We start from the raw sequence: 25,652 nt of genomic DNA, 5'->3' as shown, positions 1-25,652 counted from the left end.
ATTCCCGGGATCCTCGGCGGGACTGCAAAGGCCGCGTCATACGCAGGATTTCCCCCCGGGTCGTCCCGCTGGCCCGGTTAGCAGCTCCTTCTCTTCCGCTCGGCCCTCGGCTCTCTCGCCTCCCATCCTCCGGCCTCGCCAAGCCCCACGCGGAGGGGCCGCGGAGCGCAGGCCGAGGTCCGGGCCCCGGTTGCACCCGCCGCAGCCGCCTGCAACCTCGCCCCCCGACCCGCGCAGCCTACGCTCGGTCAGGCCAACCCCCTCACCCCGGCCTGGGTTCCACCAATCGCCGGCCTCGCCCGCTGTCGCCGCACCTGCGAGGAGGAGCCCGCGCGCCTCCGCCGCCGTCGTCGCAGCGTCCCCGCCCCGCTCCGCCCCCATCGCGGCGCCCCGAGATCACCCGCCACCGGCGCCTTGCTCCCCGCAGGCGAGGGGCGGAAGCTGCTGTACGGAGGCGGACTCCAGTGCCTCAGAGCCCGGGCTGCCGCTGCCACGGCGAGGCGCGGGGCGGGGGCGCCCGGCGGACCCCGCGACCCCGAACGAGCGGGCGCCCGGAGCGGGCAGCCGGGCCGGGGGAGGCAGTGGCGGCCGAGGTGGCCGCGCTCGGGTGCCCCTCGCGCAGAGCTCCATGCCGGTGTGGTGCTGTCGCTGCTCCCTGACCGGTCATTTCAGGTGACTTGCTCGCCGGGGACGAGAGGGGAGCAGGCCGGGGATGGAGCGCTGTTGGGCCCCGCGGCCGGGCCCGGGCCGGGGTGGAGGGCTAGCGCCTGGACCGCAGTGTCCTACCAACGCGACCCGCCTTGGCCGCCCCTGCTCGAGGCTGGAGTCCCTTCCCTGGGATCCCTACTACTCTGTTGTCCCCTGTTCCTCGCCCTGGACCGCACCGGTCACGGGACTGCGGGACCAGCTAGGCCCTGCCTGAGTGGGTTACGGCGAACTGAGACTCTCAAGTAGTACAAAGTTTTAGTGCAAGATTCCACGAAGGGCCTTCTTTCTTAAAAAAAAATATATATTACTTAAAATCTTCCAATAACATAATGTAATGAATGGGATTGAAGGAAGGTAGGGAACTACGTTTTAGTGTCGTCATCTAGTTACGAATAGGTTCTGACTTATTAAGATATTAGTCATTTTAAGCCGTGTATATTGTTTAAATTTGAAAAGTGTGGCTATTTTACACTCAAAATTATGGGGAAAGTTTTTAGAGATGATAAAGATAATGCAGTTTTAAAATAAGAGTGTAATTCTTAGGTCTAGCACAGTTGCCTAACAAATTATAGGGAGAGAGACCAAAGACACTAGAAACTGTGGTTGAAACCATGAGGTGAAGAAATGTTAAGCTTAAAGAAGACTTTAGTACCTTGTTTTACATATAGGAATGTTCCAGAATAATGATGGGTAAAACTTCTTTTTTGGTGAATTATGAAACTCTGATCAAAAGTTCTTAAATAGGTTTTCATAGGTAGAATTTAGGTGGTCCATGAACTTGGATGGACAGAAAGATATATTATTTTCACTAAACTTTAAAAGCTAATGTTTCCTTCAATAGGAATATAAACAACAAATCACAGTAGTCGTGACTGTCAATAGAAATCACAATTATTTTCATATCACATGATGGTTGCAGATATTTATAAATAGTTTATGCTTATCGTTTCTTCAAAATCACAGTAATTACACATCACTGAATTTAATGCAATGGAGAAGCACATATATATAGCAAGTCTATATTTTATAACTGTATTATATAATAAGTTTCTTTGTAATTCCTATCTGTATTTCATAACATTATTCAGAGAAGTCCAGAGATTTCATAAAATTGTGCAAGGATGTAAGGCATAGAGAAAGTTCAAAACTCCTGTTGTAATGGCAAAAATCCAGGCTTGTCCAGCTTCTCGATAAGTTTTGTATGAGTCTGTAAATTCTGGATATTGAAAAAAATTGTTTTATGTGATAAAGTGCTTGATTTTAACTTCTAGGCAAATTTGTTTTGGCTGGGTGTGGTGGCTCATGCCTGTAATCCTAACACTCTGTGAGGCGGAGGTGGGAGGATCGCTTGAGCTCAGGAGTGAGAGACCAGCCTGAGCAAGAGCAAGACCCCATCTCTACCCAAAAAAAGAAAAAATTAGCCGAGTGTGGTGGTACCTGTAGTCCTAGCTACTTGTGAGGCTGAGGCAGGAGGATTGCTTGAGCCCAGGAGTTTGAGGTTGCAGTGAGCTATGATGATGCCACTGTGCTCTACCCAAGGTGACAGAGCGAAACCTTGTCTCAAAAAAAAGAAGAAGAAGAAAAAATTTGTTTGTTGACTACCAAAAGACAGTGTTTTGAGAATATCAAATTCACTTTGGCTAGTTTTAGAAAACAGGTTCCCCTAGTGAAAACTGGTTAAACTGAAACCCCTTAGACACTAACATGTCTTTCAGAAAATACTGTCTAAAAGCCATTTGACACCTTTTTATATACAGTGTGGGATTCATATCCTTTTGATTAACCATACATGGTGAATACCATATGCTTACTGCTGTGCACAGAAATTTGGAGTAGGGGCTGAAAACAAAGTATTTGCTATATTTTGGTTTAGAGGGCCAGAAAGGAAATCAAGCCTGCTAGCCAAAAGATAAACAATATGATTAATCAACCACACTTTCATTACAAAACTGTTGTGTCTAAAATTGAAAATAAAAGTTGGCCAGCTTCTTTAGGAATATGTTTCTAATTTACCAATGCTGTTCTTTGAGCAGGTTTTATTAGAAACATACATTTTAAAATAGGTTGTGGCAACATTTACATCTTGGATCTTGTTTAATATCTGGATAGGTATTGGGACAGAATTCTCCACGCACTTTCCAAAGGAGAAAACCTCATACTTCCTGTTCTGAAAGATGAAGAGTGTGACTGACTTCATTTATGGCTTTAGAACCTTTTTTTCATGTGGTAGTATAAATTTGGTAAAATTTAGTATTATCCTTCCAAAGACTATAAAAATTCAGATAGTAAAGCATTTCATTTTAGTTTGAGTGATCATTTAAGGAAGTATTGCTATGACGTGGAAAACGTTTTTTGTGTTATCCAAATATTATGTCTACATCATCCTTAATGTTTCAAAATAAAAAATTGGAAGGTCTCTAAAATCATCTTAAATGTCGAAGAGTCTTTTAACTTGATGCCTAAGTATAGGGTAACTATTTTGTATGTACATTAAGTACTGTTCTTTACTATTTCCTAAATGTAATTGCACATATTTTCCAATTTAATTGGTGTCCCAAATAAAGGGAAAGTAGATTTTTATTCAAAATAAGTTCTTGTATTAAATAGAGCAAACATTTATCAAATTGGAAATCAAAAGTAGAAATTAACACTGTTCATAGTCCTGTGATATAGTATTCGTAGAGTATAAAACATGTATAGCAATACTAAATTTATAACTTACACTCTGATTTTTTTAGAAAGAATAGTTACTAGTGGACTTTTATTTCATTATTGCTTTATGTAAAACCAGTAAACTGTATTTTTATTTTTTGTTTCATTGTCTTGATTCATAGTTTTTCATATCTCTGTGTTAAGCCACTATTAAATTTATCAGATAGCAAGCAAATTTATTACAGATAGTTTGTCGCACAGTTAATAGCAATGACTACTAAAAAATTAGAACAAATTATCTAATCTTTGTAAATTTAGATAAGCTAATATATAGAGAATTTAGGTAAGTTCTTGAGTCTTGGGGCAGACTAGAGTCAAATTCCTTGAGGACCACACACAAAAAACTACCAGACCTAATAATTGAATTCAGCAATATTGCAGGATACAAGATCAACATACCAAAAAAATGTATTTCTCTATATTAGCATTGAACAATCTGAAAATGAAATTAACAAAATTTCCATTTATTGTAAAATAATCAAAAAGCATCCAAAATAATGAAATACTTGGGAATAAATTTAATACAAAAAAGCAAGACTTGTGCCTTGAAAACACAATGTTGAGAGAAATTAAAGGTCTAAATGGCTGGAAAGGAATTCCATATTCATGGATTGTAAAACTTAATATTCTTAAGATGATAATACTCCTGGAGTTGATCTACAGATTCAATGCAATGCTATCAAAATCCTAACTGCCTTTTTTGCATAAATTAGCATGCAGATCCAAGAAATTCATATGGCAATGCAGGGAACCTAGAGTAGCCAAGACAGTGTTGAAACAGAACAACAAAGTTGGAGGACTCACACTTCTTGATTTCAAAACTTACTACAAAGCAACAGTAATTAAGAAATGTGGTGCTGGTGTGAAGATAAATCTATAGATCAGTGTAATAGAATTGAGAGTCCAGAAATCCTTTTATGGTGAGCTGATTTTTGACTAGGGTCCTCAGACAATGGGGAAAGAAGAGTCTCTTCAGCAAATGTTGCCAGGACAACTGAGTATCCACAAACAAAAGAATGAAGTTGTGTACCTACCTCATACCATATACAAAAATTACCAAAGACCTAAGGTAAGCACTAAAATTATAAAACTCTTGGAAGAAAACATAGGAATAAGTCTTTGTGACTGTGGATCAGGCAGTGATTTCTTAGGACACCAAAAGCATAGCAACAGAAGATAAATTGGACTTCGTCAAAATTTAAAACTTACGTGATTCAAAGGACATCATCAAGAAAGTGAAAAGGCAAAGCTGGGCATGGTGGCACATGCCTGTACTCCCAGCTACTCAGAAGGCTGATTGGCTTGAGCCCAAGAGTTCAAGACCATCCTGGGCAACATAGTGAAATCCTATCTCTTAAAAAAAAAGAATTGAAAAGACAGTCCACAGAATGAATGAAAATACTTTATTTGTAAACTATATCTGAAGAGGAACTTGTATCTAGAATATATAAAGAACTTTTAAAGCTCAACGATAAAAAACCTAATTAAAAAATGGGCAAAGGATTTGAACAGATATTTCTCCAAAGAAGATATACAAATAGTAGATAAGCACATGAAAAGATGCTTAACGTTATTAGTCATTAGGGAAATGCAAATCAAAACTACAATGAAAGGCCACTTCACACCCACTAGAATGGCTAGGATAAAAGACAAGTATTAGCTAGTATGTGGAGAAATTGAAATTCTTGTATAGTGGGAATGTAAAGTGGTGCAGCCATTTTGGAAAACAGTTTGGCAGTTCCTCAAAATGTTAAATAGCGAGTTTATGGCCAAGCCTTTGCACTCCTAGGAATATATCCTAAATAAATGAAAACAGTACCCACACAGAAACTTGTATGTGAATGTTCATAGCAGCATTATTCATAATAGCCCAAAAGTGGAAATAACCCATATGTTCATCATCTGATGAATGCCACAAAATACCACAAAATGTGGCATATCCACAAAATGTGGCATATCCCCACAATGGAATATTATTCAGGCATCAAAAGGAATAAGTACTTACACATGCACATGAGTGAACCTGAAAACATGCTATATAGAAGAAGCCAGACAGAAAAAGCTATATATTGTATGAGGAGTCTCATTCATATGAAATGTCCAGAATAGGCAAATCCAGTGGGACTGAAAGTAGGTTAGTGGTTGCCAGTGGCTTGGGAGAGGGAAGAATGGAGAGTGACTGCTAATGAGTGTGTGGTATATTTTTGAGATAGATATTTTCTGGAATTAGTGGTAATGGTTGCAAAACCTTGTGAATATATTAGAAACCATTGAATTGTACAATGAATTTTATGTGTGGATTATATCTCATTAAAGGTCTCTTATTTAAAAACAAAAACAAAAAAACTTTCTTTCCAAGTCTCCCTCTGTTTACCTTGATATAGGGCCTGATCAAATGATCTATTATCTTACGTTTTTGAGCTTTTGAAAGCTATTTGTCTTTTTAACAGAAACCCAGCAGAGGGTATTTTATTTCTAATTGTCTTGGCCTCTCAAGTTACTTTTTTTTTTTTTAAGTATAAACTGATTTGAAAGGACAAGTTCAGTGTAAGGAAAGATACTTGTTTGTAAAAGATATAGTCAGTATATAGAATTGATAGCTGTAATAAAAATCTAAGACTTGAGACATCATGACTTAGAATATTATAAATGCCTCATAATAATGAGTTATACAAAAATTGAGGTCTGCACTGTTAAGCAAAAGTGATGTGGAATTTCTTTAAGCCAGCACTCCTAGCCATGATTCATCTTTAAGGAATTTGAATATTAAGTATTTATTAATATTTCACAGCATTTATTTGTAGACTTAAGAAACTGACCAAGGCATTTTAGATCATTTGAGTTTTACTTATAAAATCAACTGTGGTAGTAACTGCTAACACGTCTTAATTCACAGTTGTTTTAAAAAGATCCTAAGTTTGCTTTCATAATGTACAGAATATCAGATAATATTTAAGTAATCTTGTTTAATATGTATACTGTCAAGTTGACAACCCCAAGCATATTCTCCCCCCTTTTAATGTAAAATGTTTAAGTTTTGAAGAAGGAAACATTTTTGTAGTAACCAAAAACTTAGAGTGATTATCATTTTTATTAATTATTTCTTAGTATATATATGGAAGCAACAGTGTTTGAGGTAGGGATGTCTGAGAGAAACTGAAAGTGAGGTCTCTATCTCCTGAAAAAGAATTGTGGCCTTTACAACAACAGGGATAATCAGGCCAACATTACTTTGGTCAGAAGCCTCCAAAGGGAGCAGGGGAACCTATCTTTTGCACACACTTTGGAGAAATATTAGGGATAAGTCCAGAGTATAAAACACTCATGTTGAATGCAGTTGCCAAGAAACAGAAGCTGGCAAGGCAGCAGATGCATCTGGATTTGATCCGAGGCAGTAGTAGGACTGATTCAGAAAGGGATGAATTGAGCAGAAGACACTTCTTTGAGCGGTAGGCTTGCAGTGTGAGGAAGGCTTTCCCTTAGCAGCCATGCCTGATGCATATGTTTTGGTTAAAGAAGCCATATAAGAGGAGTCCAAATATTTGGGAGTAGAGGTTACTTTCTTTGACTCAGGAAATCGCTTAGTATATCCTAAGAACTCTGCCCTATGCTAGGCTAGATTGGGAACTCTGAAAGTTACAGGGAAGCAGAAATTCCTATCTCTGCTTAATTCTTTCCATTGATCAGTCTCCCCTGGGATCATTGAGTTGACTTGAGTCCTGTAAAATAACTGATTCGTTACATATTTATTTTATTTATCATTTGGGAAGAGTAATAAACACACTCACCCACTAGTAGGTACACAGTTTAATACTTCCAGAAATTGTAGCTATTGCTGATTGTATGAAGATGAAAAATAATTTGGGCATTCTGTTCTAAAGTAATATAGTATAATGCAGAACAGTGACTGTGTTCAGGGGAAACTCCATTTATTGCATGAACATGTCAAAATGCTAAAACTAGTTTCTAGGGAGGCAAGTGGGAAAGAAAGATTGGAAATCAACATTAAGATCATTTTAACATATTTTTGAGGATAAAGTATATTTCTTTTACCAAAATGTACCATTTGTAAGTACAGTAACTTTTCCTTAAAATATGTGTGACTATATATCACCTTTTAATTAAGAAGAAAAAAGTAACGGAGAAATTAGCCATTCCTAGGAGATCTTAGAGGATTCTAAAATCCCCAATGTGATGCTGTCTTTGGTCATTAAGGAAAGCTGTTTATTTAGTAGGAAGTTATCTACAAGATACTAATGAGAGATAAGCAGCTATTTAGGATTTGGGCGTTCAAAGTGGTATAGGTTGACATGTGGCTGAGCTACTACTAATTTGGAAGCACTAATCAGAACAATTTCCTTTTCTCCTATGAAACTATTAAATATGTTCTGGCTTAAATAAAATCTGAGTAAAGACTATAAATTCTATGTTGACTGTATCTTTTGTTTTTTTGTTCCTTTTTATTTTTTCTTTAAAGAAATTATAGTGACACTGAAACTGAAGGAGAGATTTTTAATTCCTTAGTGCAATATTTTGGTGATAATTTGGGGCGAAAAGTTAAAGCTATGCCATTAGTTGAAGAAACGTCTTTACTTGAAGATTCATCAGTGACTTTGCCTGTGGTAGTAATAGGTAAGTTATTACATTTTTCTCTCTTAAAATTACAGTATGACCCTTACTACTTTTATAAATCTATAGGTAGATAGTGCAAGTTCTTAAGATTGTATTGGAAAGTATTCTTAGGTTGTTTGCTAAAATATTTGATAAAATAACTAATAACCAAATCATTGGAGTATGTAATTGGTTTATCTGATGTTAGAGTCTATGTTAAAATGCAATTATCTTTTCATTGAAGGGCTGTATTACCACATTATTTTAAAATATTGCCTATCAGTTGTGTTAACTATATGGCAGTTTCGTGGTAGTGATGATAACCAATATTATTAGGGCTTTGTACAGAGAATTCTGTGTATATTATTGGATGTACCTTACAACTCAGTAGCCTTCTGATGTTATTAGGGCACATACAGACAGAAACTGACTCAGAAGTTGAGTGACTTGTGCAAGCTAGTAACCAGTGCTCAATTAGCAATGACATTATAGTACTCTGCAGTAATGTTTATAATTACCTTAGCTGTAACATTACTTTTATATATCCTTTGTACCACCTCAACAGATAGGCATATAAGATATTAAAAATTAAACTATTAATACAACCTAATGTAGAATTATAAATTTTTATAATTTTTATTGTATGCATTTAATTACTTGTCATGTATATTTTCCATCTAATATACAAACTCAAGGAAGTCAAACAAGTATTATCCTATAGTGTGCATCTAAGCCAAAGGAGAGAATTATGGGATATAGATGCCTTGGTGGCATATGACTTCCTGAATTTCTTTGATAGTTTGTTTCAAAGTTAGTAAGAAGAAAGAAATAAAATTCATGTCCTCTGACTGGCATATGGCAGATGCTATAATGGAAGGAAAGAAAGGAGGAGAACAAAATTGTTCTTCTAGATTATCCTCTAGAGGATATAATAGAGACAGTTTTTGTAGTAGTTCCCATTTGAGATAGATCTAAGGGACCATACATTGTGTTTCATTTTTTCCTATATGTCCAACCTTGGTTTTCTGTCCTGGATGTCTTAGAATGAATAAGTAAAGGAACACTGTCTTCTTAGGCTGGCTAGGCCTGGATGGTCAGAAAAGGAAAAAATACCTTCATCTGCACCTGCCCATCTCACTTCTCCCAAGACTATCTATCCCTGTTTTGCCTGAGCTAGTCCATGGGTAGCTTAACCTGATAATAGATAAGGAGATAATTTCCCTTATATATGTATTGGTTTTCTGTTGCTTTTGTAACAAATTACCACAAAACAAACCTAGTGGTGTTAAATAATATAAATGTATTGTCTTACTGTTCTGTAGGTCAGAAATTCAACACAGGTCTTACTGGGCTAAAATCAGGGTGTTGGCAGAGCTGTGTTACTTTCCAGAGGTTCTATGGAAGAGTATCTCCTTGCTTTTTCAAATTTCTAGAGACTATTCACATTTCTTGGCTTCTGGCTCCCTTCTGCATCTTTAAAACCAGCAGTGTTTCTTTCTTAACCTTCTTTCATAGTCTTGTCTCCCTCTCACCACAGCTGGGAAAAGCTTTCTGTTTTTAAGTACTTATATGATTAGATTGGGTCCACCTGGATAATCCAGGATACTGCCCATCTCAAGGTCCTTAAACACATCTACAAAGTCCTTTTGCTGTATAAGATAACATTGGCAGGTTCTGGGGTTAGGACTGGGACATCTTTCTATGAACTGCTTGTTTGTATTCTTTGCTTACTGTCTTTTGTGTATTGTATCTTTTTGTTTCCAGGAACTTAGCTGTTTGCCTCAGATCCTAATTCCCCCTATTTGTTATTTATTTATATATTATTAATAGACTTTATTTTTCACAACAGTTTAGGTTTACAGAGAAATTGAGCAGAAAATACAAAGAATTCCCATATACTCTTCCTCTCCTCTTAGTTTACCCTGTTACTAAAATTAACATCTTACATTGGTATGGTATGTTTATTACAGTTGATGAACCAATGTTGGTACATCATTATTAACTAAAAGCTGTAATTTAGAGTTCACTCTTTGTGATGTACAGTTCTGTAGATTTTACTGGGTGTATACATCATGTATCCACCATTACAGTATCATACAAAATACTTTCACTGCTCTAAGAGTCTGTGTTCCACCTATTCATACCTTCCCTCAACCTTCAACTCCTAGCAACCTTCAACCCCTAGCAACCACTTATCTTTCTACTGTCTTTATAGTTTTGCCTTTTCCAGAATGTCATATAATAGAGTCATGCAGTATGTAACCTTTTTGACTGACTTCTTTCACTTAGCAATATGCATTTATGGTTCCTCTATGTCTTTTGTGACTTGATAGCTCATTTTCTTTTATCATTGAATAATTTTACATTGTATGGATGTACCAGTTTGTTTACCCATTTACCTTTTGAAGGACATCTTGGTTACTTCCAACTTTTGACAATTATGAATAAAGTTGCTATAAACATTCATGTGCAGGTTTTTGCACAAACATAAATTTTCAACTCATTTGAGCAAATACCTAGGAGTATAATTGCTGGATCATATGGTAAGACTATGTTTATTTTTGTAAGAAACTGCCAAATTGTCTTGCAAGGTGGCTAGATAATTTTGCATTCCCAGTAGCAACGAATGAGAATTCTTGTTGTTCTACATCCTGGTCAGAATTTGGTGTGGTCTATATTTTGGATTTTAGCCATTCTAGTAGGTATGTACTGGTATCTCATTTTAATTTGCAATTTGATAATGATGTATGATGTTTAGCATCTTTTCATATTCTTATTTGTTGTCTCTATTATCTTTGGTGAGGTATCTGATAAGATCTTTTGCCTAATTTTTAATTGGGTTCTTTTATTGTTGAGTTTTAAGAGTTCTTTGTATATTTTGGATACAAGTACTTTATTATATATGTGTTTTGCAAATACTTTCTTTTAGTCTGTGACTTGTCTTTTCATTCTCTTAGTATTTTTTGCAGAGTAGAAGTTATAAATGTTACTGATGTCCTACTTATGAATTTTTTTTTCATGTATTCTGCTTTTGGTGTTGTATCTAAAACTCATTAGCAGACCCAAGGTCACTTATGTTTTCTCCTAAAAGTTTTACAGTTTGCGTTTCACATTTAGGTCTATGATCCATTTTGAGTTAATTGTTGTGAAAGATGTAAGTTTGGTATCTAGATTTGTATTTTTTGCAAGAGGATGTCCAGTTGTTCCAGTGCCATTTGTTGAAAGATTGCCCTTTCTCCATTGGCTTACATTTGCGCCTTTATCCAAGATCAGTTGACTATATTTATGTGGGTCTGCATCTGTGTACTCTATTTTGTGCCATTGATCTATTTTTCTATTGGTTCATTAATTCCATACTGTCTTGTTTACTGTAGCATTATAGTAAGACTTGAAGTTGGGTAGTGTCCAGTCCTCTGCCTTTGTTTTCTTTAATATTGTGTTAGCTATTTTGGGTCTTTTGTCTTTCTATATAAACTTTAAAATCAATTTGTCAATAACCACAAACCAACTTGCTGGGATTTTTTTTTTTTTTTTTTGGGCGTGTGTTGAATCTATACCTCCAGCTGGGAAGAACTGACGTCTCAACAGTACTGAGTCTTCCTATCCATAAACATGAAATATCTTTCTATTTATGTAAATTTTTCTTTAATTTTTTTATCAGCATTTTGTGGTTTTCCTCATATAGAGCTTGTACATTTTTTGTTAGATTTATACCTAAGTATTTGGTGCAAATGTAAGTGATGTATTTTTAATTTCAAATTCAGCTTGTTCATTGCTGGTGTGTAGGAAAGCAGTTGACTTTTGTATATTGACCTGTATCCTGAAACCTTGCTCTAACTGCTTTTTAAATCCAGGAGGTTTTTTGGTTTATTCTTTGGGATTTTTGACATAGGTGATCATGTCATTTGCAAACAAAGGTGGTTTTATTTCTTCCTTCCCAATCTGTGTATCTTTTTTTTTTTTCTTATCTTATTGTATTAGCTAGGACTCCTATTATGGTGTTGAGTAGGAATAGTGAGAGGTGCTTCCCTGTTTTGTTCCCCCTCTTAGAGGGAAAGCATCTAGTTTCTCACCATTGAGTATGATGTTAGTTGTAGGGTTTTTGTAGATGCCCTTTTTCATGTTGAGGAAGTTCCTCTCTATTCCTAATGTATTGAGAGTTTTTTTCTTTTTTTATCATGAGTGAATGTTAGATTTTGTCAGATGCTTTTTCTGTATTGGTTAATACTAGCATATGCTTTTTCTTCATTAATTTTGTCTTTCTTTTTGATTCAAGCAAACTAACTACTTTCCTCAGATCCCAACTCCTACTATTTGCCATTTGTTTTTTTATTTTTATGAAGTCAAATGGTTTATTTTCCCTTATGTCTTTTGAGTTTTCTGCCAGGCTTAAAGTCTTCCCACTCTAGCTGTATAAGTAGAAATATTACCCTATTTCTAATATTCTTATGGTTTTACTTTTCTTGTTTACATCTTTCAGCCTGTTTTATTTTGGGCAATGTATTAGGCAAGAAATGGGATTCTTTTCCTTTATGTCTAGCAAGTTGTCTCAGTTGGATTAAATTTTTGATAGAGATAATAAAGAAGTGGCAACTCAGACTAAAAGAATTACAAAAATGGGAGTAGTTCACCAACAAATCCAGTTTGGTTTTATTTAAAGCATATAAACATAGGAAGGCAGTATTAGGAGTTGGGACTGAAAAGATGGTTGAGACCAGAACAGAGAAAACACGGGATAGTCAGAAATAAGCAAGAGAGGCCTTTAGAATGGAGGAATAACATTATGAGGACTATGTGTTACCAAAACTTTTCTGAATGTAGTGTATGAAATGGTTTGGGAGTGGGTGAATCTTAGGAAGGAGAAGCAGTAGGAGACTTTTATCTTCTAGGTGAAAGTACACGAGTGAGAATAGTAAAGACAACCAAATGGATATGGGAACAAAATAGGTTTAGAACTAGTCCTTATTAACTTAAGAGTTTGTAAGTACCATAGTTTGAGGTGGGATGGGGTTTGAAGGAGAGAGGGCATCCGAATAAAGCGACTCATGAGTTTGCTTTTAAACACATTGTGTTTAAGTTATTATCAGTCAGGTGGAGTGAAGAAGTAGCGTATGGAATGTGGGATATATTCCTGGGAAAGAGGTCAGCCTAGAGAACTAATTTTGGGAGTCAGTAGCATAGAGAGTTGAAGCCTTGAATAGATGAGTTTCTCAAAAGAAAATAGAGAACACAAAGGTCAGAATCTTGTGAAATATCTGGATTGAAAAGATTAGAGAAAGAAGAATTGGTGAGGGAGAGGAGCCATCCTGAAGTAGGAGAAAAGCCAAGGAGTAAGAGTATTAAGATGCATGATATATACCTTTCCACCTTTTTTTTTTTAATAGGAAATGGACCCTCAGGAATATGCCTTTCTTATATGTTATCAGGCTACAGACCATATTTATCATCAGAAGCAATACACCCAAATGCATTCTTACATAGTAAATTAGAAGAAGCAAGACATCTTTCCATTGTTGATCAGGTATTATTTCGTACATGTCAATCTTAATTTTTTTTTTTTTTTTACTGAAACAAGTTTAGCTTTTATTTATGTAAGCATTGTTTCTTAGTTAGACAGAAATAGTACCTTCTATCCTTTTTATTTTAGATTCACAAATATATTCTGCTGAGTTACTTCTATTTATATTCTTGAATTTATTGGAGCAGAATTCCCAAATTATTTCCTCATGGAGTTTTAATAGGTTCTCTATGCTAAAATAAATTTTGGAAATACTGCTTTTTATTATTGGAGCATGATGGTAGACATTAGCATATTAAAGACATCTTTAAGTTTTGCGGTGTAAGAATCTGGTTAGCTTTATTGAAACACAGCCTTTTCCTGTATTTATTTGACCAAAGAATCTATTAAGATTTCAAGGAACATCAGTGTTTTATATTTTATAGCTAGGATAGCTGGGAAGTGCTGTATTAGAGTAATGACCTTCACTATTATTATGATCGCTGTTTTGGCTTTTTAAAAATTCTATCTCCCTTTTTCTTCCATTCAGGACTTAGAATACTTGTCTGAAGGCCTTGAGGGCCGATCCTCCAATCCAGTGGCAGTACTTTTCGACACACTTCTTCATCCAGATGCTGACTTTGGGTATGATTATCCATCTGTTCTGCATTGGAAATTAGAACAACATCATTATATCCCTCACTTAGTTCTCGGTAAAGGTCCACCTGGTGGGGCTTGGCATGTGAGTATACATTTTTTAACATTTTAGTGTATGTGAAATTATTATGTCTCATCTTGATAAGACCATCTTGATTCTTAATCATATTATGATAATACTGTTAATTTATGTTTATCATATTTTTGTTTGAGAGGAATTTTAATGCTGTTCAGTTAGTTAAATTTAGGTTAATTACTAGTAGCAGTTAATTAATCAAAGTTTGATTACTGATACAGTCTTAGCATAAATATTTCTCCATACTATCTTATAAGAATTACATATAAAACATTTCAGGAATATTTTATATAAAAAAATTCAAAATGCATTTATTCATTTTAGAGTTTACAAAGTTTCACATGGTATTTCAAACCAGTATCTGTTATTTCCCCACATTTTCAAGATCTTAAAGGAAAAATGTATTGTGAAAGAAAGAGGTGGTATTAGTCCGCTTGACTGCTATAACAAAATATCACAGAATGGGTGGCTCAAACAACAGACATTTATTGCTCACAGTTTTAGAGGCTGGAAAGCCCAAGATCAAGGTTTCAGCCAATTTGGTTCCTGGTAAGGGCCCTCTTCCTGGCTTTCAGATAGCTGCCTTCTCACTGTGTCTTCATATGGCAGAGAGAGAGAAAGAGCGCACGCATGAGCAATCCCTCTTTGTCTTCTTATAAAGCCACTAATCCTGTTAAGAGGGACCCACCCTCATGATCTCATCTAACCCTAATTACCTCCCCGAAGACTCCATGTCCAAGTATGGTCACATTGGGGGTTAAGAGCTCAACATGAGAATTTTGAGGGGACGCAATTCCGTCCATAGCAGAGGTTAAACCAGAGAACCAATAAACTAAAGATTCATTCAGTGCGTTTCATTAGGGGGCCAATAACTAATAACTATTCTTTACTCCTGTGTCCTTAGCAGTTAACACAGTATTTAATGTGCAGTAGCTATTCATTTGTTGTACAAATAGATATTAAATAATTTGTTGTATTATAAAATACAGACTTCATGCAAACTTTATTATGTGAAATATCAAATTTTTAGTACAAACTTCAGTTGGCTGTTCCTAGTGGAATATTATATACATCTAAAACGTTGTTCACATTTCATAAGTGACTGTTTTAGGGTATCAGGGGACATTTCTAGATTAAAAATATCACTGATTTCCTTTTTTGAATCTTAATTTTCTTTATGATAATAAATAGCAGCTACCAAATTATCTGTGCCTTTTACCTTAAGTGTTGTTTTTTAGTTCTATAATATCAAATTTATTTAAGCATAATTTACTTGCAATAAGCTGTACCCATTTAAAGTGTGTAATTTGATGAGCTGTGACAAATACATGTAACAATGAAACACCAAGATAAGAATTTTGTCACTCCCAAAGCTTAAGTTTTTATATTTGCTTTATTAATGAGTACCATTCTTAATAAAACCACATTTCTAGAAAAAGCCATCATACATTTGGGGGTAGGGAGGGCATTTAAATTGCCTCATTTTCCTGAAGTTTTATTATACTTAAATTTTTCTGCTTAGAAGAATGTACAGGCAATAATTGATCTTTGTGTTAACTTTGTTTTTTGCACTTACATATAGAAAAATTAAAGTATGGATAAACCTTGATTGTTAAAAACACATTTTGAGTCAGTGTAAAGTTTGAAATATACCCAAAAATTTCTGATTTTTTTTAGGCATTTATTCACTAGAAAAGGGATATAAATAAATGATGTCTGAGCTGTGATCCAGTTGTGAAGCATCACCTCTATGAAGGTTTCTGAGTTTCCCAGGCATAATTATTTGTTCCCAGCTGTATTACATATCTTATTCTTAGTCTTTCCATTCTTTCCTGTAGTACTACCTACCTCTTTATGCAGCCATCTCCCCCGTCTTGCTTTATATGCATCTCAGTTAATCTTAATCATTACTCAAAATGTAAGCTCCTTAAGTCACTTCTTCTGTCATTCTCATCTCCATATAGTTCTCTGCTTCATATTCATCTCCATGTAGTACTCTGCTTCTCTTGTGATCCAGCTTATCACCACTCTCTTCCCTTCCAAACTTACTGACTGTGCTATCTTGAACCCCACTTAGTGATAAACAAGCTTTCCTGCATTCTTAACCATTTCAGCCATGTGCTGCTTTTACTCCCTTTCTTGAAAGCTTTGTCTTTCCTGAAGACAGGAAAGACACTGCAGCCCTCTGACGTGGATCCTATTCATTGTCCCATAGTCCCATGCCATGTCTTACAGGTTGGCTAGTGAGGTTGGTATTCTCTTTACTCCCCATTGCTCTTGTGTAAAAACCCTCATTCCTTTGATCAGGTCATGCCATTTTTCTGATTTCTCTATCATTCCAAACTATCTCCATCAATTACTGAATCTGTGGCACCTAACTCCTGGTCTTCCGTTATATTCCAAGTTTTAGTATCACCTTGAATGAATGTATCTGTACATGCATGACACAGACCAACACCTTAATCTCTTAGTCCCTTAATCTCCTCATTCCCAATGATACTCTTTTATTGTTCGTTTGCTACTAACTCCAGTGGCTCCAGTGTAGATCTTATCTTTCATAACTACTCAACTTGTGAAAACCTCAGTTCTCAAATATCTTACTTTCTGATCATAACTTCCTATTCTAGCTGCATCACTCAGTTACTCAGACCATACATAGTATTTAAACACAGAGAATGCTCTAGGCCCTGATCTTTACCCCCTTACGTATCCAGCTTAGGGTTGATAGTCCATTGATATAACCATTCTCCTTAATTCCCTTAACCTGTTTTCCTACCATCACATGGGTTTGATGAAAAAAGCAATTCATCTAACTGTCCACTTGATCTTTTCTTATACTTGAGCTGTAAAAAACCATACAACTGTGAAAGTATTCTCTAACCTCACTTGGTCCCTGAACGCTGCTTGACAACTTTCCTTAAGTTCTTTGCAAAACTTTATCTCTTTTTTTATCTCTGTCATGCTTAGAAATGCTCTTGGTTTTTAATTTACAGAGAAAATGTAATCCATCAGGATTGAATACACTTTCAGAATTAAATTTTCACATTCAAACCTACAAACGTATCTGTATTCATGCTAATTCTTTGTTTCTTGACCCCTGTTACAGTGGAAGAGGTATCACTTCTCCTGTGTAAGGCTCATTTTCCAGCTACATTCTGAATCCCTAGCTTCTTAAGGACATTATTTATTTGATTTTCCCCATCTCTTCTTGCATCTTTAATTTCTCTGCCAGCTTATATTGGTCATGTAAACAAATATAAACATGCTAAAAGTATTTTCATCTTTAAAAAAAGTTTAGGTGCCAGCTTATCTGTATCCTTTGCTTTATAGCCAACTTCTTGAAATAGTTACCTTTACATATTATCTCCATGCCTTTGCCTTTTACTCCTTACCTCACTCACTCTAGCTTCTGTCACTGGTTTTCCACTGGAGATGTTTTTTTTCTGAAAGTCAGTAACTTCCTTTTTTGCTTAATTTGATGAAGAGTCTCAAATTTATCTTTCCAGATTTCTGCAGCATTTGACAGTGTTAATGTCTTTCTTAGGTTCTCTGAACCTTCAGTCTCCTTGTTTTTCTTCCTGTTTGGTCACTCCTTTTTACATTCTTGGGCTCTTGTTCTTTTAAAACTGTGCTTCTATAGACCATCCCTAACCAAGCTCTTCTCTTCATACCGCTCATTCTCCCTGGGTTATCTTACCTACTTAGGTGACTTGGATGTGGATGCCAGTTGATCCCTAAATCAAAATTTCTGGCGCAAGATTGCTTTTTCTCATGTATCCAACTAAATACATTCCTTCGATTATTGCACAGGTTTCCTCACACTCAACATGCCTAAAACGAATCACCTTTATTATCAAATTCTTTTAATTTCTTATCATTCAATGACACTGTCATATAGTTACTCAAGTCAGGAATCTGGGAGTCTTTCTTGATTTCTCTTTATTCAACTCCCATTTCAAGTTAATCACCAAATCTTTTCTATTCTTTCTAATAAACATATTTTGAATCCATCTATTCTGTTTCTCCCTGTCATAATTCTAACTTTGCTAATATTTGCCACCATTTTCTTTCACCCAAATTATTGCAAATCCTTTCACAATGGTTTTTCCATTCATCTTGTCACCTTCAGTCCATTCTCTGTACTAAAGCCAGAGTTATTTTTCTAAAATACACATCTGCAATGTTATACCTATGGATAAAACCCTTCAGTCACTCCCCATCCATCCTAGGTACAGTGTGCAGACTTTCTAATACATTTTACCATATTCCTTGTGATCTATCCCCTCCTTAGCTTTCTTGCCTTACTCCTCTTTCTCTCTTACATTGTATGCTCCAGCATGCTTGTGTTAGTAAGTCCAAGTTCACCTTCAGACTCTATGATTACTAGGATTCCCAGGACTCAGAAAAGATGGTATACTCATAGTTATAGCATATTACAGTGGAAGGATACAGGTTAGATTCAACAGTGGGAAAAGGCTTATGGGGCAAAGTCAAGGAAAAACCAAGTAAGAATCTGGATGTCCACGTCTAGTGGAGTCACATGGCGATGTGCTTAAATCTCCCAACAATGAAGCATGACAACACATGTGAAGAGTAGCCAACCAGGAAAGCTTACCAAGCTCACCCATGTCTGGTGTCCAGGTATTTTTTTTTTATGGGATCATTTATGTAGGCCAGCAGTGACTGACTTTAGCTACTCTGACCTCTGCCTCCCAGAGCAAAAACTGGTATTCACATAAATCACATTGCTAGGATAAACTCACATGGTCACACTGGTACAGCATGGCCAAGGCCTCAGGCATGAAACAAAACACACTCATCAGGTAGAATATTCCACAGGCTCAGATGTTATCTCCTACAAGGTGGTGGTGGCCATGACTCAGGCATACTGAGTTAATCCTTTTCCTGCACAAGGCTACATTTCTTTTAATTCCTTGAAGGATGCTCATGTTCTTTCTCTTTGTTAAGCTGTCACACGAATTTTTTATTTTGCCTGGGATATTCTCCCTTTGTAATGGTACACTCCTCAAAGCCCATTTGTGTCCTTGAAGAAATAGATACTTTTTATATACTCCTACTGTACTTCTGTCCCATTTGTATCACTTAATACACTGCAGTCTCCATGATAGCAGGCATTCATGTTATGTAGACTGCATAGGGAAAACAAGAAAGGCAAATTAGGAGAAAAATGAAGAGATGAAGCGACAAGGGTCTCAGCCAACTGGAAGAACTGATGCATTGGGAATAAAGTTAGGAAATTGCTGCCAGAAAGCAGGTAGTACTGTTTTAAGGTTTTAGAGTTCCAGATGAAACTCTTATGGCTCCAGAAAAATCTCTGATATGTAAAAACATTCTTAACAGCTCCTCTTATGATGATTGTGGTTTTTCATCTTCTTAGTTCTGATCCTAGTATCAGGGCCAGGCTACCTCAAAGCAGTGGCTGCTTGCTCCATTTGCTCCCTGTGGTGATCTATTAATATATCCTGTCACAAATAATGCCTCACAAGGCCTGGCATATAGTAAGTACTCTGTGAATATTAGCCAGTTGTAATAATAATAATATGCCTCATTTCCAGACTGGGCTGTATAGAAGCAGGGCAGGAATTTACGAGAAAAGAAGCCATTGCCTAAAATTTAGGGTTGGGTGAAAGAGATCATTGAGGTTATTGGGATAGTAAATCCCTGGCCCCAGGGCTTTTGAGCAAAGCAGAAGTAGGTCAAGGGAGCTTGATGACAGCGTTAGCCTCAGTAGTGAGTCTGTTTCTCAGGCAACCACTGCTTATTTCTCTATTCTTAGGAAGAGATACTGCTATATCCAAATCAGCCTAGACTTTAGAATTATAACTGATGGAGGGCAAAAAGCTTTGTTGCTAATCTTTAAAAATATGTTAATAATATTAAAGTAATATTAAAAATATCTAAAATTTTGGAACTTAATGAACATTTTCCTTTTGTTTAAAAAGTGAAAATACTGGTTTGTTCCCTAACATGATACTATACATCTGAATTATCATGTTGATCATAGGCCAAAGCTATCAACAATTGTGTAGCCATTGGGTAATACTGTAAATGTGTTTTATAAATGTATAACTGTATGAAAGAAGAAATACAGACGGATAATACCAAATGATGAAAGTTTATAAAAGCTTATTGGATTAAAATTTTAGAGGTAATTTACATAACCATTTAAGACTGCTTGAATGTATCTTATTATGATTGTAAATGAGATGGGTTTGGCTAAAACAAAAATCCATGTTGCTACTTACTTGTGTTTTTTGACTGTACTTTTTTATTCTAATAGAATATGGAAGGCTCCATGTTGACAATCAGCTTTGGAAATTGGATGGAGCTACCTGGACTTAAATTTAAGGACTGGGTGTCAAGCAAACGAAGGTAAAGATCAAACTCTGTTAAAATCCATTGCTGTACACTGAAAAAGAGACTGTGGGGAAATTTCAAAATATTTTTGATTGTCTCACAGATGAAGAATATAAAGGTACATGTCTTTCAAATAAAAATGCCTTCTTGAAGCAGTAAGCATAATGAGCTAATTTCCATTTAAAGACTATGTAAAACTAAGCACAGAGATGTAAGGTATTATCTGCAGATTGGTTTCCTATGAATTTATCTCACTCTCTTGTTAACTCATTTTCTGTTTAGTTACTTTCTCATCCGCCCACATACTATTTGTTACACTTTTATCTACTTATTTTTGTGAGTTGATACATAATTTAATATATACATAGCTCATGTGTACATACCTAAAGTGTTTGACTTCAATGGTAAAGAGTGTGTATTATATGATTGGTAATTTAGAATAATGGAATAAACAAGCATCTGGGATATGGTTGGCTACTTGCGTATGAAGGTAAATATTTAACAAAAAGTAAGAAAGTTGGAGCAACTGAGAAAAAAATCTCATGTTAGAAAAAGATTTTTTTTTTTTTTTTTTATTTTGGAGGAAAGGACCCAAAGTCTAAAAAGAAAAAAATGAAAAACTGTATCATTTTCAAGCATATTAAAACTTAGATAGGAATTACTAATACAGAGACTCTACTCTAATTTGACTACTCACAGAAACTATGAGTCGAAGCAGGAAGTTACTTAAACTTTGTTAGAACAGGGATGTAACATTTGGGTACTTGACTTCCTGCTAGATAGAAAGCATGCTAATCCATAGAAATTTTCCTTAATTTGATGAGATTTAAGATAACAGATTTAGATCATTTAATAGCAATTAGACTTTTCAAAAAATTCATTTTAGGTTTTTAAGGAAAAAATTATATATGGATTTGAAACTTAAAGTTGTAAAATCAGGCAAGTTTTACAAGTTCTTGATTTTCTTAAGTAAGCAAGTGAAATTGCTTAACACATTCTTCCCTTTGTCAAAGGGGTAAGAAAGGGAAAGCTTTGTGATTTGTGTTCCAGAAGCATTTATTTTTCTGAATTATGCATACCATATTTTGAAGTAGTATGTGAAAATGATTCTTGTGGCAAATATTAGCTTTAGTTGCTGCCTTTGCGTAGCGTTGAGAGCAGACTCTTACGTCTCTAGAGATTGGCAGGTTTTGAGTCCTGACTCAGTAACTTCTAATGTTGTGACCCTGGATAAATAAACTAGTTGTCAGTTTACTAATCTGTAAAATGAAGGTGGTAATACAGTCATGCATCACTTTAATGATGAGGATACATTCTGAGGATTGTGTCATCAGGAAATTTTGTCATTGAGTGACTATCATAGAATGTACTTCTACAAACCTAGATGATATAGTCCACTACATACCTTGGTTATATGGTATAGCTTGTTGCTTCTAGGTTACAAACCTGTACAACATGTTACTGTACTGAATACTGTAGGCATTTGTACCACAGTGGTAGGTATTTTTATATCTAAACATATCTAAATGTAGAAAAGGTACAGTAAAAATATGGTATAAAAAATTAAAAATGGTATACTTGTGTAGGGCACTTACAGTGAATGGAGCTTGAAAGGCTGGAAGTTGCTCTGGGTAGTCAGTGAGTGGTGAGTGAATTTGAAGGCCTGGGACATTACATTATTGTAGGCTTTATAAATAATGTACACTTAGGCTACAATAAATTTATAAAAAATAAAGTAATTGTGCCATGACTTTAGGATGGCTATAGTGTCACTAGGTGATAGGAATTTTTCAGCTCCATTATAATCTTATGCAACCATCATCATATGTGTGGTCCTTTGTTGACCAAAATGTCATTATGTAGCACATGGCTGAAGTAGTAACTACTGCATAAGGTTTCTGTAAAAACCGAGAGTTAATATATTCTAAATCTTAATCATTAAACTTTAAAAGAAATATTTTTATAAATTTCTAATTATAGACAGTCCCCGACTAATAATGGCTTGACTTAACGATTTTTCAGCTTTAGCATGGTACATATCTACTGATATGCATTCAGTAGAAACCATACTTCGAGTACTGTACAACCATTTTCACTTTTAATTAATATTCAGTAAGTCACATGAGATATTCAACATTTTATTATAAAATAGGCTTTGTGTTGAATGATTTTGCCCAACTATAGACTAATGGAAGTGTTCTGAGCATATTTGAGGTAAGCTAGACTAAGCTATGATGTTTGGAGGTTAGGTATATTAAATGCATTTTCAGCTTGTGATATTTTCAACTTATGATAGGTTTATCAGGATGAACCCCATTGTAATTTGAGGAGCATCTGTATAATGAATTATGTCAAATGATGTGGTTTGTTTTTATTACACCTTACCTCTGGGCCAGAGGATTTAGAAACACTACTGCTCATCACTTTAAATTGGAAAGTGATAGATATACTAATGTACTTTTTTCATAAAGAACAGATCATTTTTAGATCACTTTATGTGTAGGAAAACACATAAAATGAAATGTTATCTCTGATTTACTTAGACATAAGATGATTGATTAGCAGCAGACAGATCTGAATTATTTTCGGTTATTAGGAAAATAGAAAGCAATTTACTAAACATTGCATCAAGATGGTATATATAATCTTTAAGAAGCATAGATATTACAGTTAGCCCTATAGTGTCTCAGTGATTATAATCTAAATCATTCAGTCGATAGTTACAGATTATAATTGTGAGAAGTAAACCAGTCTGATTTTCAGATATCCACATTTTAATCCCTTCATTTATTCAATGAAAGTTTATCAAGCAGCTAATTTGTGCAGACACTGTGTATGGCACTGGGGAAATAAAGATGCATTAAATACAGTCTCTGCCCTCATGGGTCTTCCTTTGTTGCTAAAACCAATTCATTAACATTTTTAACTAAAAAAAGAAATAAAAGCTTTTTTTGTAAGGTGTTAATTTATAACAGATAATCCAGAAGAATTTGAGATATAAAATCTTACTAGATGGAGAAATAATAACCATGGAAACTAAAAGTACTATTCTCATAGGATATTTTTTCTTTTCCTTTTATAGGAACCTAAAAGGGGATCGAGTTATGCCAGAGGAAATAGCTCGCTACTATAAACATTATGTAAAAGTCATGGGTCTTCAGAAGAATTTCAGAGAGAATACTTACGTAACTTCTGTATCAAGACTCTACAGAGATCAAGATGATGATGATGATAGTCAAGACAGAGATATTTCAACAAAGCATTTACAGATAGAGAAGTCAAAATTTATCAAGAGAAACTGGGAAATCAGGGGTTATCAGAGAATAGCAGATGGTTCTCATGTTCCCTTCTGTCTTTTTGCTGAGAATGTAGCTCTGGCAACTGGAACATTGGATTCTCCTGCTCATCTGGAAATTGAAGGGGAAGATTTTCCATTTGTGTTTCATTCAATGCCTGAATTTGGAGCTGCTATAAGCAAAGGAAAGTTGCGTGGCAAAGTGGACCCAGTGTTAATTGTAGGTTCTGGGCTTACTGCAGCTGATGCAGTACTATGTGCTTACAACAATAACATCCCCGTGATACATGTATTTCGCAGACGAGTAACTGATCCAAGCTTAATTTTCAAACAGCTTCCCAAAAAGCTTTATCCTGAATATCATAAAGTCTATCATATGATGTGTACTCAGTCATATTCTGTAAACTCAAATCTTTTATCTGATTATACCAGTTTTCCTGAGCACCATGTGCTTTCCTTTAAGTCGGACATGAAATGCATTCTTCAAAGCATCTCTGGATTGAAGAAAATATTTAAGCTTTCTGCAGCAGCAGTACTAATAGGTTCTCATCCTAATCTGTCTTTTCTGAAGGAACAAGGATGTTACCTAGGCCATAAGTCAAGTCAGCCAATCACATGTAAGGGTAATCCTGTGGAAATAGATACATATACCTATGAGTGTGTTAAAGAAGCCAACCTTTTTGCATTGGGTCCTTTGGTTGGAGACAATTTTGTTCGATTTTTAAAGGGAGGGGCGCTGGGTGTTACACGCTGTTTAACTATAAGACAGAAGAAAAAGCAGCATTTATTTGTTGAAAGAGGAGGAGGAGATGGGATAGCTTAAAGCAAGTTTACAAGAAATTTAAATGGACAGTCTACCATTAAAGATTTTTAATAGTGGTTTTGCAGTGTACTGGCTTGAATTTTTTAGACTCAACTGGAGGAGAGCCTCAAGCTACAGTAACTTCATTTTTTAAAGTTACCAGAACTTGGTGTTCTGATTTATATTGTAATTTATCAAAGGTGTCACTGTCAGACAAGTAGAAACACTGCCAACTTGGTATACTTTAAGCTTTCACTTAACTAAAACATTCTTTTCTTCCAAGACTTATTTTTGTGATTATTTTTGATTATTTCTTATATTTGATTCCAGAATATTACAGCCTTGAATCTATAAAACTACAAAGTCATTAGGCCAGAAATTATCAACTATATAGTGGGTCACCTTGCTGCTCAAAGGGTGGTCCAGGGACTAACAGCATGAGCTTCATCTGTAGCTTGTTAGAAATGTAGACTCTCAGGCCCCACAACATAGAGTCAGAAACTGCATCTGACCAAGATCTCCAAGGGATATGTATGCTCAGAAAAGTTTGAGACACACTGGTCGAAATGAATATGTGATATAAGGTATGTACGCTGGGATTGGGGTGGGGGTAGGAGGCATTTACAGCTCAGGTTTTATTTATTTTGAAATTATCAATTGTATAAATCTAATTTATTACCAAATATGATGGTCTTTTAAAAATATTTTTATTGTTGAAGCCTTGACAGGTGCTTCATATTCTAGTAATTTAAACAATCCAATAATGTTGGTATACACTTTGACATCCAAAAACCCATCAAGGTATTTTTCAGAGACATATTCTCTACTTAACCACCATAACAATTAATGTGATTTACAATTCAATAAATTGTGAATGGAATTACTTATCCCTGTGTGTACATTGAGTTAATTTCTA

General features: G+C 35.7%; 1 protein-coding gene across 2 annotated transcripts; it reads left to right on the top strand.

The window, feature by feature from the left end:
* The first annotated feature begins 572 nt into the window (after nt 1-572).
* Nucleotides 573-25,554, top strand: OSGIN2 (oxidative stress induced growth inhibitor family member 2). 2 transcript variants are annotated; one of them, XM_069466256.1, is made up of 6 exons: nt 573-672; nt 7,898-8,052; nt 13,416-13,552; nt 14,079-14,270; nt 20,563-20,654; nt 23,722-25,554. In XM_069466256.1, exons 1-6 carry the CDS (start codon nt 629-631, stop codon nt 24,755-24,757), a joined length of 1,656 nt encoding a protein of 551 aa, XP_069322357.1. In that variant the 5' UTR covers nt 573-628; the 3' UTR covers nt 24,758-25,554. The 2 variants fall into 2 exon arrangements, with proteins under 2 accessions (XP_069322357.1, XP_069322356.1); XM_069466255.1 differs by lacking the exon at nt 573-672 and adding an exon at nt 4,434-4,489.
* Nucleotides 25,555-25,652: the final 98 nt, after the last annotated feature.

This window comes from Eulemur rufifrons, chromosome 3 (assembly GCF_041146395.1).
Source record: "Eulemur rufifrons isolate Redbay chromosome 3, OSU_ERuf_1, whole genome shotgun sequence".
Taxonomy (NCBI): domain Eukaryota; kingdom Metazoa; phylum Chordata; class Mammalia; order Primates; family Lemuridae; genus Eulemur; species Eulemur rufifrons.
The sequence above is the reverse complement of the archived record's forward strand: the minus strand, read 5'-3'. Positions and strand labels throughout refer to the sequence as shown.

What these genes read in the sequence shown, in the direction of transcription:
- OSGIN2 (XM_069466255.1), top strand. Translation starts at nt 4,437, where the DNA reads ATGAAGTTGTGTACCTACCTCATACCATATACAAAAATTACCAAAGAC. An exon ending in AAAATTACCAAAGACCTAAG is followed by an intron (nt 4,490 to 7,897) that starts GTAAGCACTAAA and finishes TTTTCTTTAAAG; the next exon opens with AAATTATAGTGACACTGAAA. An exon ending in CACCTGGTGGGGCTTGGCAT is followed by an intron (nt 14,271 to 20,562) that starts GTGAGTATACAT and finishes TTATTCTAATAG; the next exon opens with AATATGGAAGGCTCCATGTT.